At 37.4% G+C, this 25,677-nt stretch overlaps 1 protein-coding gene across 1 annotated transcript in view; it reads right to left on the minus strand.

Annotated features, from left to right (window-relative positions):
* OTOGL (otogelin like) overlaps positions 1-25,677 on the minus strand; it is a 91,312-nt gene that overhangs the window by 42,159 nt on the left and 23,476 nt on the right. Inside the window, exons 17-25 of the mRNA XM_065631869.1 lie at positions 24,014-24,191; positions 22,950-23,074; positions 20,853-21,062; positions 20,003-20,168; positions 18,865-18,939; positions 17,684-17,736; positions 16,853-17,015; positions 14,545-14,652; positions 13,172-13,310 (exon numbers count right to left, since the gene is read on the minus strand). Of these exons, the coding sequence (XP_065487941.1) occupies positions 13,172-13,310; positions 14,545-14,652; positions 16,853-17,015; positions 17,684-17,736; positions 18,865-18,939; positions 20,003-20,168; positions 20,853-21,062; positions 22,950-23,074; positions 24,014-24,191 (1,217 nt within the window). The remainder of the gene's footprint in view (positions 1-13,171; positions 13,311-14,544; positions 14,653-16,852; positions 17,016-17,683; positions 17,737-18,864; positions 18,940-20,002; positions 20,169-20,852; positions 21,063-22,949; positions 23,075-24,013; positions 24,192-25,677) is intronic.

The following is a 25,677-nucleotide window of genomic DNA, read 5'->3' on the forward strand; positions in this document are numbered from 1 at the left end:
TATAGATTCAGTTACATTTTATTCCTGCAGATTTATTCCAGGCTTACCATCACAAAAAGATGGTTAACTTAGTATTTACACATCTTTGAAATTAAATTTAAGAAAGATACCGAACAAGGAAACGCATTTTTAAATTCAAAGCTGAACTCAAAACCAACTCAAGCTTTGGAGTTAAACACAAAAAACCATTACTTTCAGCTGTGAGTCCTCTTTCTGAGGACCTCAGAAAACTAAGAAGGATCAGCCTACCCATAAAATAAGAGTCTGGTTAAGGCTTTTAAAATGTGCTCATACATGGAATCCGATATTTACTGCACAGTATGGTTGTCAAAATTGAGACATACTATAAAAAGAGCTTTATTTTTAAACCAAGATACATGAGATCAAGCTGTTTTCGTATTTTTAAAACCAAGAAACCTACCATCTGTCAGTAGTAGATAGAACAATTTTGGTACCACCACTCATCAAAGTTCACGAAACCATGAGTCATACTCAATGTTATTAGAGGAGGCAAAGGTTTCTGCTGATATTTTTGTTTGGTTTTTTTTTTCTTTAACATTAAGATTTGTCTACTCTGTTGTCTTTTGATCTACTGCCTTCTCAATTGCATATCTGTTGGTTCTCCAGCCTGTAAATTAATTTGCATTCTAGGCGTGTAAAATCACTTTTGCACCTTGGGTCAACATGTCTGTTTATTCACCTACAGCTTCTGTGGTTCTTCTGTACCCTGAGAGAAACACACATGCACCTTATAAGTCCCATGCTAGGATTGGTACTGGAACAAAGGAGACCAGCTGTATTTTCACGGTTGACAATGCTATCACAAACAAAAATAAAGTTGAGTTACTATTTCTTATTTTAACTTGCCTTTCTTTTCATTTCTGCACCAATCCTTGCAAGTCAACAAGAAGCCATAACTATAGAAAAGACTTGAGAATTAACTTCATAACATTAATATACGCCAATGACACTACTTCTGAATCCACTGTAATTTTTTATCAAATTCAGTCCTACAGTCAGTACAAACCTGAGACAGATATGAAATAAAAATCTTGGAGGTGGCAAACTACATATCTCACTCTCTGAGTAATCCAGTCTTATATGAGACACTTGGGCAGTGCTAGAAACAAAAAGATGTTTAAACTTCTCTTCTTACTCCCACTCTTCTTTAAACACTCTCTGAGACTATAACTAGCTGAAACTAATTGCAGGTGCTAATGGGCACGGTGGGCAAGATGGGAATGGTGGCTTTCAGCAGTTCCCCAGTCCTGGGAGGTCCTCTTGGAGACCTCAGCTTGGACACGATGGGAGGGATCCCTTGCCTTGGTTTGGGCCCACAGCATCTCCCCCAGAGCTCTGCTCCCCTCCCTTGGTCACTGTACCCCTGAAAGGTGCTGGGTACATACACCTACCTATTCCTTCCCTGTTTCACATTTATGCCCTTGTTCTGTGCTCACCACAATTCAAGAATAAAAACATATCAGCAATTTTTCTTCGCCAGTGAGAAACATTGCATACAGAAAATATAGATACTACAGGAAGCAGCTTTTTTTTTCTTAATAAAATCCATAGTGACCAAACTGTTTGAAAAACACTTTCAATTAAAAACAAACAACCAAACCAACCAACCAGCCAACCAACAACAAAACAACAAAAAACCTGCATGATGGGAAGTGTAGAGGTATTTTATTTTTGTTGCCACACAGAGCAGGTGCTACATCTTGGCTGCCATTAGTCTGGCATAGCCCACAAGGCAGAGGATGCTGCGACTTGGCATAGATAACACTCCACAGCAAGCGTGAGCACATGCAATGAACATAAGGTATAGGAGACTGTATGCAAGCTTTATGTTACCCTAACGCCAGGGTTTAAGAAACAGGTGGTATGTGTCAGAAATTAGCTTGGAAGACAACAGTTAAGGTGAGTGAAATTAGGCACTGGCATCTAGTGGTAAAGAAGTGTATGGTATCAGCTCTTCACGATGAAGCAGGGGAACTCAGTTTGAAAGTCCTGAAAGCTTCAGGGTAAAGCAAAGTTCATCTGTTGCATTTTGTTGTAAAGTTGTTTTAGATTTCACTCAGAATAAAATTGGTCACTACCTTTTTGGGAAATACACTGTGTTTTAATTAAGCCAGGCTTGCTGCTGGAGCCAATCCAGTAATTATTCCCCTCCACGTCAGATAACAGCCCAGAGCATTTTTGGATTTATTGGAGGTGATGTGGTAAACTAAAAAGGAGACAAACTCATTACTTGGGTAGATAGGATGCAAGCTGATATATTCTGTGCTGGACAAATGAAAAGTCAGCAGGGAAGCTCCCTCGCCCCATGACTCCCTTCAGAAAAGGACTTTGCTCACAGTCTCTGGGTCTATTTGATGCCCAGGACATTGTGGGCTGTTTTCATTGCAGAGTTCATTTCTCTTCAGTTATTATAGCTTAGCCTCAGCAAAAGAGGACACTCTGAGTTAACAGAGGAGCAACGTCTTCACTGTAAGAAAAGAGATGGTGGGCTTTATTTTTTAAAAAAGGATGGTTAATTCAGGCTAATTATCCTGCAGTAAAAATACACCTTTTTTGGCAATGAAGACAGGTTCTTGGAGCAGCAGCGGGTAGCTGTATTAACTCTGCTAATGGAAGCTGCTGCCTGTGCCTTCTGACAGCCCAGGCCAATCTCTTCAGCTGAACAGCATCAACATACTCAAGTCAGAAGTTTTTGTGTATGGTTGGGATTTCAGCCAAGGGCAAAAGTTGAGTTATATTTCAAGTTAACTCTGCAGTGGAGAGAAGCCTGGAGACAGGGAGTGTTTTGCTGACCAAAGCCAGTACAGGGAGTCCTGAAGACATGTGAAGTACTTCCTTACTTGTAGGACTGCATGTTTGTGTTAAATTACTAGAAATGTTGCAGGATGGAAATGTAGAGAGACAGTAGTGGTGGTTCAGTAGAGCTATGAGTAAACCAAGCATTTAGGAAAAAGAGCTTTGCATTAAATCCTGAGTCTTCTGTGCTTTCTCTCTTTCGACTTACATCTTAGACTTAAACTCATATATAAAAACACCATTATGGATTATGTATGTCTTGCGGCTCAAAGCTTTCACGGTAAGATTTGCTTTACATACATACCCTTGCCATTCTCTCTATACATCTCAATAAAAATTTAGTCCTTTTCCAGCCATACAGTACCAGCCAAATTCAAAGGTGAATGACAGTTTCTACCATGGTCTTCAAACAATTCTGTAACTGGTACATGTGCAGCATCTTCTTTCAGCAGGGAAGAAAACAGCTGCAATCAAAACTTAGCACTTAACTATTGGCAACAAGAAAGAAGGAACAAGGACTATTTAGATAAACTAAGGATCATCTTTTAATGTTTGCATAAGACAGTGAGGTCCTGGGCAAATCTCAACAGCTCTTAGGGATTGTTATAGTATAAATGATAATGATCGAGTTCCATCTCTCTAATCTGCACTGGATCCACATAGGTATGAAAAGAAGCTTTTGTCACTGCCGCTGGAAGAAATGTCTGAGTAGACACTAGGAAGAGGTCTAATGAATAACAAGGTGAGGGTTTTTGTTGTTGTTTTTTTTTTTTTTCTGCGCAGTCTCTTTCCAAGGCAGAGTTGCTCTTTACCTTTTTAGGTAAAATGCACCCAACAGGGGATGTACTACAGTTCATCATGTGAAACCTACTTATGCTGACAGAAACTAGAAATAAAATGGTTTTCCCACTGCAAGAGTATCTTCCCACGTAAATTACCATATGCAGCCTGTTCCAACTTAATATCAGTTTCTTTGTGATAACATGGAGTTGCCAAGCAACAGAGAAGACAGAGTCACAGCTCCGGGCAGTCAGTCAAATGCTCATTGTCAGTCCCACTTCTCAGGACATTCTTTTTCTAGCTAGACTTCACTGCACTTTTCTTCCGTATTTCTTCCTAGCTGAAAAAGCAAAGCATTTCTTTCTTTCTTCTTTTTTTTTTTCTTAATAGTCCTTGTGAATGCTAGGGTTTATTTTTGTCAGAACCTTTCTATTTCAATATCCCATTAGAAATTTTCTATTGCTATCAACCAATAACAACACTGTGCAGTGTGCCTACATAGTCAAAATGCAGCCTGGGAAAAGATAATTTAAAAGTGGCTGCGTTTATTCTCTTTGAAAATTTCATTAAAATCTCTCTAACTGCTCAGTGTAAAGACTCATTCTTTTCCATTCTTACTCTCCTGATTTCCCCCTTATTTTTTTTTTGTTCCCTACAATACACCAACTTGCAAACTAGGGTGGCCATACAAGCATCTAGGGACGTATTGGAAACTGGATATAGATTAGTCCTGTTTTCCTTTTGTTTTAATGACTCTTTAGAGATTTTCATATATAGCCACATGCACGAACAAATGCAAAAGCTCTAAAAATACTGAAAAAAACCCCACAGTAGTTTAAAAAGTAGGATTTACTTTCTTCTTTCTACCTATTTTCAGAGATACCATTATCTCTTTTCAGATTTAGCCTTTCAGGAAATTTTATGGAAACTCAGAATTAGTTTGGTTGCTTATATTGAGCTCTGAGTCTCTTCCGAAGGAACCTAACATTACTTCCAGTGAGATTGTTCCTAGGAGAAGCATGTTTGCCCAGATTTAGTGAGAACTTAGACTTAAATATTTAAGTGTTTTGGAGAGCAGACAAATGCCTTGACATCTCACATGATCTTGCCCTTTTTGTTTCTTGTGCCATTTAATGACTGGGTTTACCTCCAGATAATCAGTGAAAACATATTAATTGTGCAAAACTCATTCACTATTTACACTAAGAAACATTGCTGATGGGAAGGCTTCTTTCATTTTTCCAGTGTGATAATTTCTTCTGTACCATTTCAAAATGATACACATACATTCTGCATAACTCTATTTAATCCTTGGTTTTGCATCCTGTACAAATTTGTGTCAGCAAACGCTTTTCCCTATAGCTATTCAAACATTGCAGTAATATTGCTTGGAGTCAGCAGATGGCACTGATACACACTCAGTTTGCAAAGAAATCCATGTGAAAGTTGGGGTATAATATCCCAGGAAAGATAGTGGGTGATCCTCTTACAGGACAGAGAAAAGGAAGAGTTGAGCAGAAACGAAGAAGAGCAACATAACTGAGTAGATTTACCGACGCAAATTCAAAGGGAGTGAGATTATTCCAGCTATTCACTCACCTTCAAACTACTTCCAGAGTCTGCTAATGCATCTATGATAACTCTTTCCTATTTCTTTAAAAGTGACTTCCAAAAAGGATGCACCTCAGGCAGAATAAACTCTCAACAACTCTTGAGAAAGATACAAGTATCTGTGTGTATGTATACAAGCAATTAAAAAAATAGCTCATTATATCATATTTTCTTTATTATACATAGGTTTTTTGTAATAGATTTTATGGAAATATAGAGTTGTTGGGTGTTCTGAGGATTTATCAACAATATTTTTTTAATTAAAATAATTTTTAAAATCTACTACTAATAACAAAAAGTCCATGACACAGAATATTTTACTTTATATACTTCAAAACTTTGTTCTAAGTCAATGCTTCTTAATTTTGAAAAATTTGATTTAATCAGATAGAGATCACTGGAAAGGTTTTGGTTTTTTTTTTTATATTTTAAGGCACCTATATTAAAAGGTTTGAGGAAAGATCATTTAAAGCAGATTTTCTTTTGTTTCATTTACTTAGCTTTGCCTGCTTGTGTATCAGATTTGGCTTTTGCACAGGTCACATTACTGCAATCCTTTTCTAATTAAAAATGAGATATTCCGAAGATTAAGGATTTGGGAACTTTCAAATATTTGTTTCCCAGTGACACATTCTGCAACACAAGCTATTTGGAATCACAAATCAGCAGCACAGTTGGTGGTGTTAGTTTTAAATATCTAAAAGCAGGTATATGTATGTATATATACGAGACCTATTAGTACTGTTTTATTAATAAGTGCATGATAAATGTCAATATTTTATCATCGTTGGTTGTAATGATAAAGCACAACGTAACAGGGGAAAAAAAGGACAAGACACAGTGGTGATAAATTCGCTTTTTCTGAGCTCCAGCACATGGTGGCAGGAGCTAGAAAGCTGGAACTTGCAGAAAGCTTTCACTTTTTATAAATAATGAATGCTAATGGTCTTCATTTACACTGCTGAAGTTTAGTATCTATGCATTCAGAAACAAAAATACTTATAACCTGACCTAAACCAGAGTAAATTTAATTCACAGTTCTTGAAGCTCACCAACGCTGAGTCAGATGCCATAAACTGTGGAGCAGCACCTGCAGGTGGCTTGTCTGAGCATCCTCCCACCTCAAACACCGCCAAAGGCTTTCATTTTACTGCTGCCAACATACCGCACCATTTCCTGAAACAGCAGCACGACGCTGGTTTTTGCTTATCTTTTACTGCTGTTATCAGTAGAACATGGACATCAACAGTCCACAAAGCTGTACCCACCAGAGGTGATCCAACTCAGGCAGTCATTCTTACAGCGAACTGCCTTTTCAGGCAGCCATCAGATATAACATCTTCAAGTCAGTGTAGCCAAATGAATGTTGGATGCTCGACATTAACCCAAAAGTAGAAATTCAAGGTGAAAAGGTTGCTTTTCTTCAAGCTGTGTGGTCGCTAAACAGCAAGTTCCTCAGAGAGAGGATCCAACTTCTGAGTCATGTCATGCACACACCACCTCCAAATTGCCATTTTCATGGCAAGAAACTTTTCTCCAAGCCTTTCCTGGAAGTCCTCCATGGTAATCACAAATTGAAAGAAATCTGTCCTTCATTGGAGAATAAAAGTGACTCATTCACTGCATAATTTAATGGTCTGGAGAATCAGGTGGTGGGGATGGAAAGACACGCAGAGGTAATTGAGTCTGATGTCATTAATCTGGAGAAAATGGAACCAGAGCATAAAGCCATTGCCAACTGTAATCAAATCTTTTGCTCACAGAAGGGGCAGAACAAATGGAAAAACAGGTGCGAGCCACCGTTATCTGAGCGCCATGCTTCCCAGCTAAATACAAGGATGGAAAGGGATGTATCATGCAGGGAGCTCACTGCTGACACTTACAGGACTTCCAGAGACCCAGAAAAAAAAGAGGGCATCCGGAAAGGTTTCATCTGAAATCATGGCACTGATGAAAAGCAAACTGTTGATATTCTTCGCAACTAGGGCCGGGCAAACTATTCACAGTAAATAATATTTTCAGTGAAATGTAGCCTCTATCTTTTTTTGACACAAATTGGCATGCAAGTTGTCAAGCAACACATCATTATTTCTACAGAGTTACTGTTACTATAAATTATTTGACAAGTGGTTTAGGTGGACATATTTTGGCACATCACTTACTCATGAAACTATTTGCTGGAATATGTCTTTGCAGATTAGATATGTTAATTAAAAAATTAAAGGCATTCTGATTGGAACCCCATGTTACAGTTTTATTCCCTGAATAGGTGAAAAATACTTTTAGAGTCAGGTTTCCAGTTTAAAACACTTGTAATTTCAAGTTCAACACTATCTACTTTCCCATTAAAATGTTCAGAGCCTATTAAAAGACAATATTTGTCTTAACTATGAACAGTTGCTTGACAGTGTTGGTTAACTATAAACCTGCAGCTTTAGTCCTCCATAGGATGACTAACAGCAAGCAGAGTGTATTAATTTTACAAACAGGCAATGAGAGACCATGCAAAATACTATTTCATTTTATAGGTTTGCCAACTTCATGGATCTACAGACTGGCTACCTGGCACAAATGATTTTGAAAAAAGCTGCACATAAAATTACAGATATTCAATAAGGGGAAACGGGATAAAGGCTACTTCTGCCTCCTCAGATGTGACAAGTGAGTAACTGAAGAATTCTTGCTTTGTGTGTGATTGCTCCAGCTTATGCCCAGTCATCGTTTAGCAAATTTATCAATCAAGATAAATATATCAGCAAGTAACGGGTAAAAGATTATCAGTGCATCAACCAACTTCTGTATTAAGCTCTCTAATAAAAGCATCATAAACTAGGAGCTTTGAATTTGCCTCAATTTACAGAAGAAGGGTGTGCAAGAAAAGAGCTCCCTGGCTGTATTCGCCAGTGCAGACCAAGTATCTAACACTGGGGAATGCTCATCAATAGGATAATCATTTGGGAAACTGTAGTACTGTTTCACCAGATCACGCATGTTTTGTTAAATAAACCTCTGCCTTAACAAATGTGCTCTCATGTGGTGTCTCCTGGCCCAAAAGAGTTACATATGCACTTCTAATTGGCATAAGAGTTCAATTATTTTATCAAATGCCTGGTTGTTGCTTTCATAATCTTCCAACACACTAAATCTAGTGGTAACTTTGGCTTTAAAGAGCCTTCAAGGTTGCATCAAAAAAATTTAAAATGTGACTTTAAAATGGCCACAACCCCAATGTCAGATGGCAAGAAGTGAAAATGTTTTCATTACATACTTTAAAGTTAGGACTAATCCGTAAGATGAGAATACTTGAGGATGAAAGCTTAGTTCTGCTGACCTCCATCTTGCAGGATACAGGAATAAAACGGTCCTTCCTTTTCTTGGCTTTAGGACCTTATTGACAACCTACTAAAGTTAATGGAAAGACTTCAGTGGGTTAGTTTTGGGGTTTTTTTTAAAGGCAGATAAACATCACAAGAGAGCTCCCTATCATTCAAGGATATTCTGATGGATAGACTATCCCTCTAAACTCTTGCTTGGAGACTCCCCCAAAATCAGAGAAAATATAATTCTTCTTCTCAGCAGAGAACAGATCTGAGAAGCTCCAAGGGCACTGATCCTACAAGCCTTAATAAACACACTGAACTGTGGGATTGAAAACTACCACAAAGCTAGAAAAAAGCCAACATGTGTGATAGGAAGACAGTAATTTTACTATAAAAGCAGAAGTCTATGAAACAGGCAAGTGGAAGAAACAGACTGCAAGTACAAATAACACACAATAAAAGTTTGCTAGAAACATAACACCACTTTGTTAGGGAAAAAATGTAGCATCATCAAAGAAGACAAGGAAGAAAATGGAAGAAAAGTTATTTAAATCTTTTTAATTAAGAAATTGGTTGGCTTAAATTCATCAATATTCAGATAAGCTAAAATAGTTTACATGATCTACACTGACAAGACTTAAATGAGTTGTTCTGCTAAGATTTTTCTTTTTTTCCTTTGAAATTACTGAGGTTTTAAAATGTTAGAAGCAAATATTGATTTCTTCTCTGTGAATGTCATTTTTCCATACAGGGACTCCTGTATGAGTCCTGATTCTCCTAATTCTTGAAAAAGGTGAAGTTATAATTTCATGAAACATTGCTGCATTAATTTTCTTAATTGTTGCATTAAATCTTTTGGGTCATTTTCTGACCTATGGATACATCTGCTGAACTAGTTATAAAGGGTTTTTTCATACACCTACTGTCACCTTAAGCAAAAAGTCCTGACAGTGATACTGAGGTTGAAAATGAAGTTTGAAGTTCCGTAACTGGCTGAAAGTTGATACTTGATTTTTCTCCCAAAAGAGGACAAGAGCTCCTTATTAAAACCTTCGTAAAAGGTAAGGATGAATTCTTTGTTTGGTACAGTGCAATGCAGCGACAAATTAAAGAGCTGTTCAAACAGATCATATTTAGGAGGCTAAAAGCCAAATTAAACAGTGAGGGCTGGTAACATGGATGGGAACAATGCATTATCATGCCACTGGAGACATGGGATTCAGATTATAATTCTTGGACTCAGTTCTACGTCTAGAAAGAACTAGTATGCTAACAAATTTATTGTAGTATTGCACTGCTACAACACCTTTGTTTAGAGTATGTAAGATAGCAGAGACAAAGCTGTCCACTTCTCACAAAAGATTAGTAAAAAGGAAAGGATGAAATTATTACAGTCTTGTATGTACAACATTACAACCACTTCAGCTGTTTTGATTTCAGGTATTTGGTGAACCTTTTACATGTTATCCATAAAAATCAGCCTTGTAACACCACTGCAAACTACCATTAAGTCAACAGACTGGGTACTAGCAACTATCAGATCTATAATGTTCTGTAATACCTTATAGGTAGGGAGTATGAAGCACATAGCACATATCCACCATGGTAGGAGCCTCAGACTAGATGATCTTTAAAGGTCCCTTCTAACCCAAACCATTCTATGATGCTATGATTTAAGTTAAAAATATGTATATATTGGTTTGTAGAACAAATAGCACAGTTTAGGTGGCAAGACTGCCCTGGACGGCTGTGCCTGCTGAGGTGTTAGGCAAGGTACTTAAAATTTTGCAACTACATATACTTTCTCACCTTTCATCTGGCTTCTTTATAGCAGGCTATAAGAGGCAGGGCTGTCTCTCATACCTTCTGAACAAAGAGTAGCTCAAGGGAGACTCATCGTATTACTCTGATACTACTATTAAAAAATGTCACTACACATGGCCACATGGATGATTATGAAGAGAAGGCCGTGGAAACCTCTGCTCTAGGGGCAACAAAAGCATATTTCAAAAAAGAGCAGCCTCATCATGCTGTCATGTCTGGACATATAATGTAGTTTAACCACATCAGTATGTGGTACAACTGTGGTGTAACTATGTACATGCAAATAAAAGCATATGTGAAATTGAAGAACAGCTGCCACCAGGAAGATGCCAATTACATCTGTTTCATATATTTTTTTCACATAAAATTCTATTCCTGCATACTAGTACCTAATTTAGTGCCTATCTTCATGATAGTGTAGTTACAGGGTTTTTTTTCTCTTCAATGATTTTCATATTTCATTGTTGAATTTCATCCTCCATTTCACCATGCAGTATTTTCTGCCATAAGATCTTCTGAACCTTTGGTGGCCTGTCTTTGTTTCAGCTGTTCAAATTGACTCTTTATCATCAGCATATTGTAACCTCAAACCTCACACCACATTTTCAAAATTGTTTCTGAATATGCTGAGCACAGGCTTCAGTGTGGATCCCTGCGGTATGTCACTGGGATTTCTGCATTCTAAAAACAAGCAATTTGTTCCTAATCTTTAACTTCTAACTTTTAATTCATGTCTCAAAGACTCTTCACTCTCATCCAATGAGAGACTAGTCTCTAAAAAAATATTGAATATAAAATATTGAATTGAATAAAATATTGAATTGAATAAAAAAAATATTGAAATCTGTCTCCAAAAGGTCTTTAAGGTAAAATACACACATTGACCTGATCATCCTCATCCATATGTTTATTGTCTTTACGGAATAATTCAGAAGATTCATCATGCATGGGGGTTTTTTTCACAAGAAAAGAGTTCAACTCTTCCCCAATATCATGTCATTTCTCTTTATTAGAATTTCTATTAATTTCCTTCATATGGAAATCAGACATATGGGTCTGTTCCTGCCAAATTCTGCCGTGGAGTCCTTTTAAAATATTTGGTTATACTGCCATCTTCCATTCCTCTGATTCCAGGATTGCACATCACATAGTTCATCAGTTTTGTGTTTTAGTTCCCTCAAAGCTCTTGGGCATCTGCCATATGATCCCACCCTTTGTTTCTTTTTTTTTTTTTTTTCCCCCTTAAACTTCTCCAAATATTTTGCCATCAAAAAAGAGCCCACAGATACATCATGTGTTCCAGACATAATTATGCGGTGCCTAATTTGCAATAAACAGTCTGTCAATATAGATCCTGAAAGTTTTCCATATACTAAAGAAAAAAGAAAAATTATGAAGAAATTAGGCCATACTTTCTCACATTAGCTAAGTTTGGGGGAAAAAACAAACCAAACCAAAACAAAACAGTTTGAAAAGTCTGAAAAGCAGGTCTATGTAGGCAGCATTTTCATCATTTGTGTCATCATGTTTTCTGAAGAAAAGCCTGTTGGCAGTGTGCCACGTGCCTTAATTATGTGGCTGCCAACTTTATTCTTGGACTCCAAATGCTCCCCAAGTTTCGTTTCCAGACATGTACTTTCTTATACAGTAGAGTGGCAGGTGATATTTTATTGTAAAAGCAAAATATTCAAGTATAAGACTAAAGTTTGAAAAAGCAGCATAGATTCATCTTACACACCTCTCTGGCCAGTTGGCCTAAGAATTAAGAAATGACAACCCACTTTTCCACCACATCATACAGGCAAGACAATCTTGCAGGTAGAGTAACTCCTATTTTTTACATCTTAAAGGAGGAAGGTTTGTGCAAAGGTTCATATATCTCTAAGAGTAAGAGCTCTTTTATGAGACAAAATGATTCATGCCAGGAGTTCGCTATGAGGTATTATTATCTTTATCAAACGTCTCTGTTTTGGTTTGGTGGTTTTTTTTAACCGAAGAAAAAAAATCTGGAACCAATCTATTTTATTTCACAGCTGTGAATACTCTGCTAAAGCATATATGAAATAAACTATTTGCAGTAGTCACTATTGATAAACAATGCCTTTTCTTAAAGTTAGACAGGGTTGACAGAAAATGAATGTTCTTCTAAACACATTACTGTAACTCAGAAGACAGACTCTTAGCCTTAATAATAGCAACAATGATAATAAACAATAGTGTTGTTAGTAATAGAATATATTTCTAAATGTCAGTAATGGTATTTTTAAACAAAAAAGGCTAGCAATGTACTGTAAATGTGTGCTATGAGGAACATCAGCATGTAGCTGCCAGACAGTCTCAATGAAGGATTTCATAGTTGAATTATGAAATCCTTGTGTTTGATATTATTATACACATACACTCCAGATCTCATGCAGATAACTTTCAGGAGAGATTCCAAGGAGCCTCAGAGGTCCCTGCTAACCCTCTACCAAGCAGAGTTTATAGATACTTATTGAATAAATCTATACTTTATACCTCATTCTAGAAGACTTTCTCTAGTGTTATTCTTCATTCATGATGAAAGCATGGTTCAGGTAGAACAGAAAACAGTGTTTTTTATTTTCCTCTAGATCACATAGACACATAAGGACACATTCACATACATATTCAAATGTCTGAGCACAAAATGTCATTTACGGATTCTTCCTTTCAGACACATCTGTTCTGCACCTGTTCTCTTAATGTTTGTTTCTATAGATCATCTCCTGATGTTCTAAGCATTTGCCCTCTCACGAGAAGTTTCACTTGGACACATGGAAATGTATGGATAATCCTACCTTTAGCAGGTAAGCTTGGCAGTCACTGACATAATCATACTCCAACCCATCAAAGGTATAATAATGTCGATCTCCATAAATAGTGCATACAGCAGGACAGGGGTAACTAGTGCAATTGAATATCCCTCTCCGACAAACGCTGCAAGGAAAATCAACAATTGGTATCTTCTCATAGCAGGGTCATTTTCTATTTTCAACAAAAAGATTTCTTGGGCTCTTTATTTCAAGTCACACAGAAATTCATGAAAGCGAGAATAGTCTCAGACCTTGAAACACAGAGCTGTTATGGGGGTTGCTTCTGGAATTACTGATGTCATAGCAGAAAAGTGCTGAGCATTTTGCCATCAGCACATATGTACAATACAAATGCATAAAAATTGAATGCAAAATCTTAAAATTTGTATGGCTTTTGCAAATATTTCCATCACTGACTCCAGTATAGTTAAGACACTGTGCCACAACGTGTTCATTCATGAAACATCAATATTATATTTTTTCTCAAGAAATGTTGATAAATTTTCAGAGATGTAAACTTCACATGTTCAATGCAAAAGACCTTTGGTTGCTACCCGTAAGATTTCATGGCATCAGACAAGTACAGAATAAGTTTAAGAAATAATTGCTCATATTTCAGCTACATCCAGTGACTTACTTGAATTTGTATGAAGGTAGTACTGACAGCTTCCAGTTTTTCTTGTGTAAGTGTATAAGTTCTATTGATTTGCCATTGATGTTTGTAACTGATTAAAAACTGCCATGCCAAACTTTTTTAAAAATTATTAAATATATACTTAAGCGATGATAGATCTTTTGACTAGCAAATTATAATGGATGAAAAACTTTTACATTAATAGCAGTCAGGTAAGGCTCCTTAAAAAAAGATGCTGGGTGCTAGCTTGTTTTCCATTCTAATTCTTTTTTATTTCTTTTTTTTTTTATTGCCCATCTTCTTCCTATACTCATGCTGAATAGCAACTCACACTGCAAACAGTCCGGTTGCCAAAGACTATTTACCACTGCCATACATCTAATGTCTCTTTTTTTCTCTTTGGTTGTCTTTCATGATATTGTATTCTCAAAATGCCAAATAAGTTTTCTTTCAGAGGTTAACTGTGTGGAATCAATAATTTGTTCTTGACTGTTTTTTAACTTGGATATCTTCAGCTTCCTTTTCAGACCAGAAGCACTCACCCAAGAGTCTGCCTACTCTTCCAAGTCTATTAGTAAGCCTAATAAAAGATGTATCTCGTAACTGCCTTTTCAAAAAGCATACATATTTTTGATTTTCAATGTACTCAATACATTTTCATATCAATTTCCCTTTGTGGCTAGACCCAGATGATTTGGAAGTATGCAAAATTCAGGTCACTCACCAGGTGTAACATGGTGTAGCTATCACTTCTCCTGACAGAAATTCCCGGTCTTTCCAGGTGCATGGACAACTGTCAGGAATATAACATTTCCCTCTATGCTCGGCCATCCTTCAAAATAAAGACATTATTAAGATGAAGGTGTAAATTCACAAGTAGAACGACATAACTGAACATGCAGTGTATTGTCTAAACCCCTCCAAGGACAACTGGTCTTCCATGCAGCCAAAGGACAATTGTTTCAGCATCAAGAGCTGCCCGAATCAGATGATCTACACTGTGCCCAGCTGGAGACTTCGCAAAGCTCACAGCTGTGGCTGTCCTTCTACCTCAAAAGGGGTCTGTTGCAAGACCACAGGTAGCATAGGTACTCCTGCCCGCAAACTGCAGAGCATCTGCTCATTCCGCACGCTGCTGAGGCTGCGGCTGGGGTGCCCTTCCCTCTCTGCTGCTCCCACATCCTCCTGTTGCAGCCACAAAAATGATCGGAGGGCTGGAGCACCTCTCCTATGGAGACAGGCTGAGAGAGCTGGGGTTCTTCAGCCCAGAGAAGAGAAGGCTCCAGGAAGACTTTAATGCGGCCTTTCAGTATTTAAAAGGGACCTGTAAAAAACAAGGGGTTTGTGACTTGTCCATATAGATTTAATATCATGAGGTATATGTATCACATTTTCTTGTATAGAAAGAGGACTTCTGAATCCATTTTTTAAGATAACCCTGCTGGCCCCTTCCTAGCCAAAAGCCATGCTCACTTTTTGGAACCATGAGCCTGAAAGGCATAATGGCCCCAGAAATAGAACTTAGCACCAGTGATGTTACTAGCTGCACTAAATGTTACATATTTACGTTTCTACCTAATAGCAAAATAAGTGCTTATTCTCCTACTTTACAAAATACTTTACATGTTTTGCTCCATTATTTGACAGAACCTTGGGATTTGCCTTCTCTCTACCCCTTTCATAGTTTATCATTCAGAAAATAATCAAGTAACATATTCAGTTTGAAACAGTATAATACTGCCTGACTGTGAGAGCAAGGCTTTAGCTCTTATTTTTAACTTATATTTTAATTATTTCAAAATCTCGAATGAACTTCCATGACAATGCTGCCAGTTTAAGCTCATGCAAATATGATGGTGTTGCTTCAGTAAAAAATTTATATGATGCCTTGTACAGATTCATGCATTTTTGTGTTAAAAACAATCAGTTATTTCTATAACACTTATAACTCTTGAAAGCTAACTCCTCAATTGAGGCAGAGGTTGTAGAGGACTACAGAATACCAGGCAAGAAAACTAGTGAAATCTTAAATAGCTATACCTGAAATCTGTCCTTCACCAATGCTTAGTCAGTTATAAACGCCACAAGTTGCTGGAGGGGGAATTCTGGCAATCTCATTACACTCTGATCTGTGGACAACTGATATACTGACAGGGCACCACTGGCTACACATACAGTGAAATAAAATCAAATGTTGAGGAAAACCAGGGAGCACTCCACCTGAGGTCAAATCGCAGCAATTTGTTATTTGACTCTTCAAAACTGAAAGTGCACACAGCAGGTGTCAGGGGAGGGAATGGAAATCCATGCAGTGAGTGGTGGTTGATCCTGACAGAAACTTCACAACAAATGCTTTTAGCTTTTGTACTTTGATTTGATCCCTGCAAAACTCAGTAGACTGTTTCTGGGCACCAAATCCAAATACATGAGCTGAGAAAACAAAAACTTTGACTGAGTTCAGATGGGCAGAGAGAATGAAGGGGAAGAGGGAAGGATCCAGCCCATGCCACACTCTTTCCCTGCCCCAGATTGGGCATCAATCAATACTGTAAGCCTGAGTAGAAGTCTAGGTGAGACAATCACTTGGGCAGCAAGCAGGCACACAGATGGTTTACATTATGATTTTTTGTCATGTTTGCTTCTACACTCAAATAAACTATACTGTGCAAGTGGTGGGTGTCACCTCCTGTCCAGAGAGTCCCAAGCAGCAGCCAGCTGGACTGGTAGCAAGCTGGATATCTCATGGCATAGTGCAATCATGGTCTCAGGATGGAGAAATCGTGGGACTCCAATTGAAGAATCATTATAGCACAGAGCCTCACACCAGCAAGGAGGAGGAAAGGGCTCTCAGAGACAAAATAAGGAGCTGGTCTTTTAACTGTGACTGTATATCTGCAACCATTTTTATAACAATAGCTTCAAAAATTAGAGGTGTGATACCACTGGAATTCAAAAAGCAAAAGAATATGCAGAGTTAAACCATGAAAAATACGTATACGGCTTGGGCTGCAGGCTGTTCTGCCAAAGCTTACCCAGGGGGGCAAATGCAGCCACTTGCACAGGGTGGTGAGGGGACACAGGAGAAGTTCATGGCAAGGTTTGCACAAGAGATCCCACAATTCACACCCGCTGCTGGTAATCCAGGCACTTGAGATCTGCAGTCGTAGTAGATTTTTCCTTCAGGGCATATGTGAACTTCAAATGCAAAATGCAGGTTAAATGAGATCTTCTGCTCTTTTACACAGGTTTTCTATTTGTTTTTGTTTAGAATCTATTTATTTTAGTGCACAGTTAGCCTACATTACAGTACATATTAGAATACAACTCTGTAACTACATTTGTATTAGAGATATAAAATTAATATATGCTTTCATGTGAAAAAAACACCCTTAATATTAATCATCTCGATCTATGCACCCTGGATCTAATACACAGCCCATTCTTAAAGATGCAGTTATTATGACTTAGGTAGACAGAATCTCCAGAAGTGGCATAATTTTCGGTGTTCTGATATCCCTTCTAAATGCATTATAAATTCATTGAAAATTTGCTTTCTAGAAATCAGGATCTTAAGGCTTTGTAAACATGGATAGTAAGCCTAATATAAGGTATTCCCATAAGAACGTATTGACCTACACCTCACATGTTGATTTTTTTTTTCATTTCCCAAGTGACTTAGTAGCACAATTTGTGCTACAGAAAAAGAAAAAAACATGACAATTGTGCTCCTAAGCTCCTTTTTTAAACATGGAATGACATTAAGTATCTCATAATGAAAATAGATATGAGGAGAAAACCAAATTACTATTCCATGTCAAAACTTCCTCTGTGTAACTGTAGTATGAGACAAGACTGTAAATTACCTGTATTTTCTGTAGTGGCTTCAATACATTTCACTGTTCCATTCAAACACTGACTAGAAAAGAGAAGCAAACCCACCTTTATTTAAGGGGAAAAATTTTGTAGACATCATGTTAAAAAAGATAATGCAATTTAACCCAATTTAAACAACAGAAATCAGGAGGAGGAGGAGGATTCAATTCCAAAAGCATGAGTTCTGACCAACATTTTGTTGATGTTTTCTAATCACTGACCTGTAACGAGGACCTAAACTCACAAAGGTGTTTATATACTATTTAATTACCTAACTTTCACTGAAACAAAAAAGAAGCTGGATCTGTCAGCCTCCATGGGAACACAGGGCTAGGTGATTCAGGATGCTGGCAGTGGAACACAAAACCTTGTTCACCTTGGTGAATATGGAGGGATACAGTATGCAAATTTCCTGTTGCACAGACATTAGGATACACAGCTTGATTTGTTTTGCAATAAAATAGAGAATTGTAGGAAAACACATTTGACAATAAGCTTAGTCCTCGTTTTTTCCTTAAAAAAAAAACCCAAAGCATTGCAGAGGCGTAGAAATGGCAGAAAAATTAAGCCTCTACTCTCACTTCTTGAACTATGTGATTGCCAAGCTTCAGTTATAATAATATATAACATATAAGACCTCAGCAAGAATCAGTCTTGATATTCAAGTCACAAACATTATTTTAAAACAGCAGGTTGAGGGCATTTCTTGTAAAATGAAAAAGTTTGACCAGGAAACCTGGGAGGTTTCCACACTTCTTTCAGTGAAATCAGCATTCTTCCATGAATTAACAATACAAAATGACACAAATATAGCTTCCTGCAAGCCTTTGTTTGGAAGACTTTCCAAAATAGAATCACATTGTTTGTTCTTCCAAAATCAGCCTCATATTTCTATCATAATGCCCCTACGTCTACAAACAGGACTGCAACCTCTATGTGTGTGTTTTGAGATACTCTTTACTCCTTGGCTTACAGAATTTTCCAGGCGTCATGTTGTTAAAATAAGCAGATACATAATCCAGTTTAATTATGTTTCATTTTACTAAACATGCAACAAAAAATAAAATCTCGATACAGTAGACCTTCATTCTATGTGAAAAAAATTCTCAAGGCTCTTGAGCAGCATCCAGGCTGTGACATGAAATATAAAACCCTTGGCGCTCAAACCTACCAGGAGCCTGTTGGCGTAGGGAGGATTTCTCCAGGCTGGAGAGCTTTGCCCTTGTAATGACAATGACAGGCAGATCTGTTAAAAGAATATTTATACGTGTTAATACAAAAGCAAGATGAAGTGGGATTTAAGGGCAATCCATTTATCAAGCTAGTATGATAATTATGCCTTATAATTCATTAACTCAATCTATATTTACGATATACTTCTAAAGGCAAAAACTAAAGGATGACACTCTGACTGTATTGAAGTCAGTGGCAAAACTCCACCATCTTCAACAAAGCCAGGATTTTCCTCAGTCTCTGTATTCTTTATTTACTGTTTGTTTGCATTAGTTTTATAGAGACGAGTTTTTCTTCCCAGTTATGGGAATAGTATGGCAATATTTAGTTCCCATTCATAGTACTGTCAAAATCAGGGAACAGAAGAATTATCATAGCAAAATCCATTGTCTCTCTCTGTGATAAGAGCCAGAGGGGACAGAAGTGTATTGAATTCCCTAGAAACCATGCATAAATATGGGAATACCAAGTTACTTCACACTCTTTGATAGCTTGAAACAGCCTTTATCCCTACAGTATGAACATTATTCATCTTTCCAAAATAAATGTTGCAATGAAAGCAGTAGCTCTGTATAATCTTGAAATTTATATAAATGCTCGTTCCAGTTTTTAATTCAGTACCTGAACTCAGTAACTCCCCGTGGTATTAAGCTGTAAAATCTTGGTACGCAATGTAAAAATACTATTTCCTTTCATCAACCATTTCCTTCCATTTAACTGAAGCGTTTTGCATACTACCCCTGACTTTATGGATTGCTGCTACATAGATTCCTTCTCATTTTTTCCTAAGTGTTAAAAAAAAAAAAAAAAAATTCATGTGAAAATGCTTTCCCATGAATTAAAAAAAGTTTCATCATCCTTCTTTAAAGCAGCGTGACATATCTTCTCTGAAGTGCAGTAGGTGGCTGTACACAAAGTAGCAGATGAGGCCCCACTGATTAGTACAAAAGAATATGAAATCTTCATGTACTGCTTGCTATCCTGTTTAGGCAGTCTACATCTTGAGAGAAATAGCAGAAAAACTACTTTAAATCTTGCTGGAAAGAGGAAAATGTGCGACGTGTCTTATGACTTACATCGATACACAAAAGTTGACTGACTCTTCAAAATATTTCCCATCTGGACAATTACATCCTTCTGCACAGTCATCGCCACAGGCATTTGCCATAGAAAGTGAAGCACAGGAGTGTTTACAAAAAGAAGAACACTGATGATAAAGCATACCACTGTGACACATCACAGCTGGAACAGAGAGACAGAGAGAGGAGAACAACATATGCTTAAAATGTGAAAAATGGAAAACAAAGCAATATATCATGGGAGTGCAAAAGAGCAAAGCAAAATGGTCTCTTGCTGCACTGGGGTGAGTTAAAATGCATGAGAAAAATACATTATTTTACTGATTTCTTAAGTTAGAAATATTTACATTCAGGTAGTTGTACGTTAGCAAATTCCTTGGCTGGAATTGTCTGTCTTGTAGGCAGTAGGTGTCTATTCTTCATATGTTAAGTCTGTGGCAGTGTGTCTATCTAGTAACTCAGGCTTCCAAGAGAGGAAGAATGGTCCAGTTAAAGTTGAGGCATTTACTTTCTGGTTTAGAAATGTCTTCCTTTAGGGAACAGCCCTGCTCCTGCCACTCCCTGACTACTTTAAACTCCATGTGAGTTAGGACATCAAACTCAGACATTTAAATTCTCTCTGTAGCCTAGAAAAAGGGACAGACACCTCTTGTGAGGCAGATCAGGGTCTCCGACTCAGATACCTAACGTAAAGGTTATTAGTGTTCTCCCCTGAGTGTGGCATTAGCCCATGGTACAATTCCAGTTCCCAGTAAAAAAGGTCAATCCCTCTATTTTGTGGAGGGAATGATATTTGTGGAATGTTACACATTTCTAAAAGATAGCCCCTTCTGCAAACATTACTCACCACAGTAAGAAATATGAGATCTGAAGTCAATGACGACCCCGTGCTTGCCACAGACATAAGCATAGTGTGCCAAGGCATTACACAAACAGCTGCTTCCGCATTGGCAGGCGTCAAAGCGACATAGCTGGTAGTATAATCCTGGGCTGATGTAGGCGTGGCAGGGAGCAAAAACTTCTTGATTGATGATATCACAGTGAGATGCATACCCAGCTAAGAGAAGGTGACATTGTTTTAGCCAGATCCATTTTAATATGTTAGTCCAATGAATAGCACGGAATATTAAAACTAAACACAGCCAGTTGTGCAACAAAAACGTGTATACATGTATACGTGTGCAACAAAAACGTGTCTTTCTGCAAAGTTCTGTAGATTAAAACTGGTACTGTAAGCAACTCCCTTAACAATAAAATCCACTTAAGATAAAAATAACTATATAAATACAGTTATGCCTTCCTCTGGTAGTGCAGGAAACTTAAATTGCAAAATAATATATTTCAGAAAAGTTAGTTAGAAGAGTCATCCAGAGCTTAGAATATGTTTTTTCCTGCTTGATATTTCATTCAGCTTTGCAGCCAGCAATGGCCATACACTTCTTGGCATGTGGACTCAGCAAGCATTACAGCTGGAGCTTGGGGGCAGGCAAGTCCCATTTGGCCATATACCTTCTAGTGTCAACAGCTCCTCCTCCTGCCACTGAAGTGTACTAGCACCACAAGTGGTGGAATATCTCAGGAACACTGTAATGTGGATCATATTTAAGCCAATTTTGCTACTAAAAGAGTGTCCCTCTCTTCATCCTCCCTGTTCATTCCCACATACATATGCTGACATAAGGATTTCTGGAGTCTCTCAGTGAACTAGATTCAAGGAGTGAACTCAACTTGATTGAAAAGTAACCTGATAAAATAAGTAAACAAAAAAACAAACAATCATTTCTTTTTCAGTTCATCAGATTAAGATCATAACAGACCTGGAAAAATGTTTGTGCTGGCTCAGCACAGGTGGTAGCATGGGGCAGGACCATGTACTTGGGGTCTGCTTTTTCCAGTAATGATTACAGGATCACATGAAAATTCAGGCTGGAAGGGACCTCAGAAGGTCATCTAGCCCACCCTCCCTCTCTAAGCAGCTTACATTTATGTCAAACTCCACCTTCACTGAGGAAGCACAGAACTGAAGGTGAGGTATGAAGCAGCTTGGAGAGAACTAACTTGGCTGAGATGTAATGCTTTAGAAAACAGACAATGCTGGAGGCATAAAAAGTCTTAGAATGCCGCAGATTCTTAAAGGTTTATGGTTATTCTAGGCTTGCTCCCACAGGCTCTAAACACGGCCAAATCCCACATCCTTAGTGAGGCCTTATGTCTAAAACTTTAAAAACATTAGGCTAAATTCTGTCAGAATTGGCAACTATTGTCTGCCCATTGTCTTCATTAATTGAAAAGAACAGCAACATGGAAAGGATGAGATAGTCAAAGTTCAACACAGAACATGAGCACGTCAAACAGCCAAAACTAAATCTTTCCTCAGGAATTTGAACAAGTCCACAGATCTCAGATTGTTTGCATCAGTTTGTGTCAGAGAGCATAGATGGAGGATAAGGAAACATTTAATGCAACAAGCATGGAGAAGCCAGAGACAAGACTTTTGATCTGAAGGCTGTCTTGGCAAGGCACTGTCTCCTGTACTTTCTTTGTCAATCTACAAACGTGCATCACATGGTTCTTGACTGGCATCATTTACAGGACTGCAGACGGTGTTCTGCCTAGCACTTTGCATCTATATTAGACAGCAGAATTTAGGACTCAGGGCCGGCACATCCAGCATTTAATGGTCAACTAGCTTGTATTTATGAAGTGTTTACTTGATTTTACATGCTAAATGTATGGAAATAAAAAGAAAGAAGAAAGAAGAGCAAAAAGGGAAGAAAGGAGAAAGGAGAAAAGAGAAAGGAGAAAGGAGAAAGGAGAAAGAAGGAATGCACATCTAAAACTGAAGATGAAATACATATATGTGCAACTCATTCAGAGAGAAAACAAAAAAAAGTCCCAAAATAATAATATACAGCTAATTCCAGACTTCCATGTGAAAACATACCATTTTGCTGATTAACGTTGCACGGATCAACCACAGGAATATTGATAGGCACAGAACAAGCTGAGGAAACCTTCCATGCATTGGCATGAAGTTGTGGGGTCCCTTCTATCATCCCTGCTGGAGAACTAGAAAGGAAAAGATCAACACTGCAAGCATCCTGCTGACCTTATGGACTATGTGGATGAGGACACAAGTACATCAAAAAGCCTCAGATGCACAGTCACATTGAATGTTCACCGTGTCAAAAGAATTCCTATCTATGAGGTATAAAAGAAGAAAGGGCATGTGCAGCTTTTTTACTCATATTTTACTCATGCAAAAATATTCTTACACTTAATGCCTGCCTTCACTTACACATAATTCAAGTGCCCTGAAATCAGCTGGAGGAGGCATTAACGAGAGGAGAATTTGGCCTTCGTTCGAGTACATACATTCAGTGAAATGTCAAAAATTTGACCCGTTAGCTTATTACAGTGTTCTAGAAGGGGGCTGTTTGCATTTTGATGCTGGTTTTCACTGAGAATTTCAGAAGCAGTTATTATTGCTAGAAAATTTTGTGACATTTTAGCTTGAGGAATTTTAGAGGAAATAAAGTAAAATACTAAGGAAAGTGTACCCTTCTAATTGAACTGTTCCTGTGGTTCAAATTATACTTTTTTCCTTTAAATCTTGATGTGGGAAAAAAAAATCAAGCAGTAATAAGTATTAATCAGGTGAGGATGATCCCAATATTATCATTCACTCATTTTGTCAGTGCTCATGTGTTTACTCTGATGATAAAGGAGCAGCAGGGAGGAAAAAAGTGCATTCAAAAATATCATCATCCAATAACTTCTATAAATAATATGGTAGTTTTCTAGAATTACTTAGCTAAACATCTTAGAATGACTTAGATAAATTTATGAGTTTCATATTTTTTAAAAGACTAGCATTTTAATTAAAATATTTTATATTGGTTAGTTTAATAAAGTATGAGCATGTTAATGAAATGATCGTATGATTACATTCAACAAAACTTTTCACTTGTTATTAAACACAATCTAAATATACAATATGCAACTTACAGAAAATCATCTCTTAAGTTCCCATTGTATGTTCCACATAGTCCCAATGTTCTTCTCTTCCAGCCAACATCAATTTGAACATAGATCCTCTCTCCATCTTTAGCAAACAGTATCTTCAAACCAAAACTGGTTTTCAGTTCAACAAAGAAAGAAGATATATTCTGAATTTCAATAGCTCCTGAACATAGCAAAAGAAAAAGAAAAACAAAGTCACTGAAATCCAACTTCCAGGTTGTATTGGTTTACTCTTTAAACAAAATAGATTTTGAAAACTCAGAAATAAAATGAGAAAGTATGCATAACCTCACCTGCAGCCAAATAACCTTGCCCATTCTCCATCTGAACTTATGAGACTACATGTCTCTTTCATTAGTAACACAAATAATTAATTGCAACTGTCAACAGTAAAAAGTCTCTCATCTTTCTGTACCTGCAAGTCATCCAGAAACCACAGTTGCTTTTTTTTTTTTTCAGGAAAAAAAAAAAGGGCAAAAAAAAAAAGGGCAATGCAACAGCATGCCTCTGGCAATGAGAAGACAAGAAACAGTTTGTTTCTTAGTCTTCAGGGATAAGATTAATTAACAGAAGTCTGTAAAGCATATTGCAGTCTTTAGATAGAAGGTTGCCTCTCACTACTATTGATATTACATCAGTAGAGCTCCTTCCTTAAACTGTATGTGAACTAAGGCCCTATGAAATTCCCAGCTTTCCTACCCAGCAAATCCATTATGCGAGGAAATTGAAATTTCACAGTCACAGCATTCATTTGCTACACATTGTTGGGCTACTTGCAGCTGCAGATCTACCTTCACAAGCAGCCTCTATGCATGCACACACACACTTAAGTGCATAAACTGAGAAGAGGCAGATAAAATGTTTATGTGAGCTTAAAAATATCCTTAGCTGATAAGACTTACTAGATACACCCAATTATCATGTGACACCAAAATATTTTTCGTAGATTTGTATCAGGCTATGGAAAGACAAAAAGAAAGTGAAATGGGGACTCATTCAAAAGACATAAAATGAAATTATCAATGAAATTATGAAGCAGAACTGTCAACATAATTGAAAGCATAACTTAGCTAGGAAACTCATTGCCATAGGAAGCTGTTAACATCAAAAGCAGAACTGTGACTGAACAAATTCAATGAAGAAAACACATAGCTGCAAAGCTGCAACCACCAGCAGAGAACTCCCTAAATTGTTTTGCTGGAGGCTGGAAAAGGAAAGGGGAACTCCCACTTTACTCTTTCAGAATGCGATCAAATCCAGTAAGAATTTACTACTGATTACTGTAAGACAAAAAAATTTAGCAATAACATTTCCACTCTCATTGCTTAATTTTATAACAGCCTTTTAAAGCTGATCTATTTTACTGTCTTTTCCAATAAGATGAAGTAAACTGCCTGAAATCACAATGTAAGTCAGAGCTGAAAGCAATGTAGATCCTGTAGAGCACATACATTATATTCCATGCCATTTATTCCAAAAAGCTTTAATCAAGCTAGACCTTAGCATCAGCATCAAGATGACTTACAGCCTCTCTTCACTTCCCTTCTATTTCTTACCTCCTCCCCCCTAAACATAAACAAAATTAGTGGAATTTCTAGGTACTCTGCAAAATAAGGAATGTAATGGAATGGGGGCATAATGAAGGATTC

Source organism: Caloenas nicobarica, chromosome 1 (assembly GCF_036013445.1).
Source record: "Caloenas nicobarica isolate bCalNic1 chromosome 1, bCalNic1.hap1, whole genome shotgun sequence".
NCBI lineage: Eukaryota > Metazoa > Chordata > Aves > Columbiformes > Columbidae > Caloenas > Caloenas nicobarica.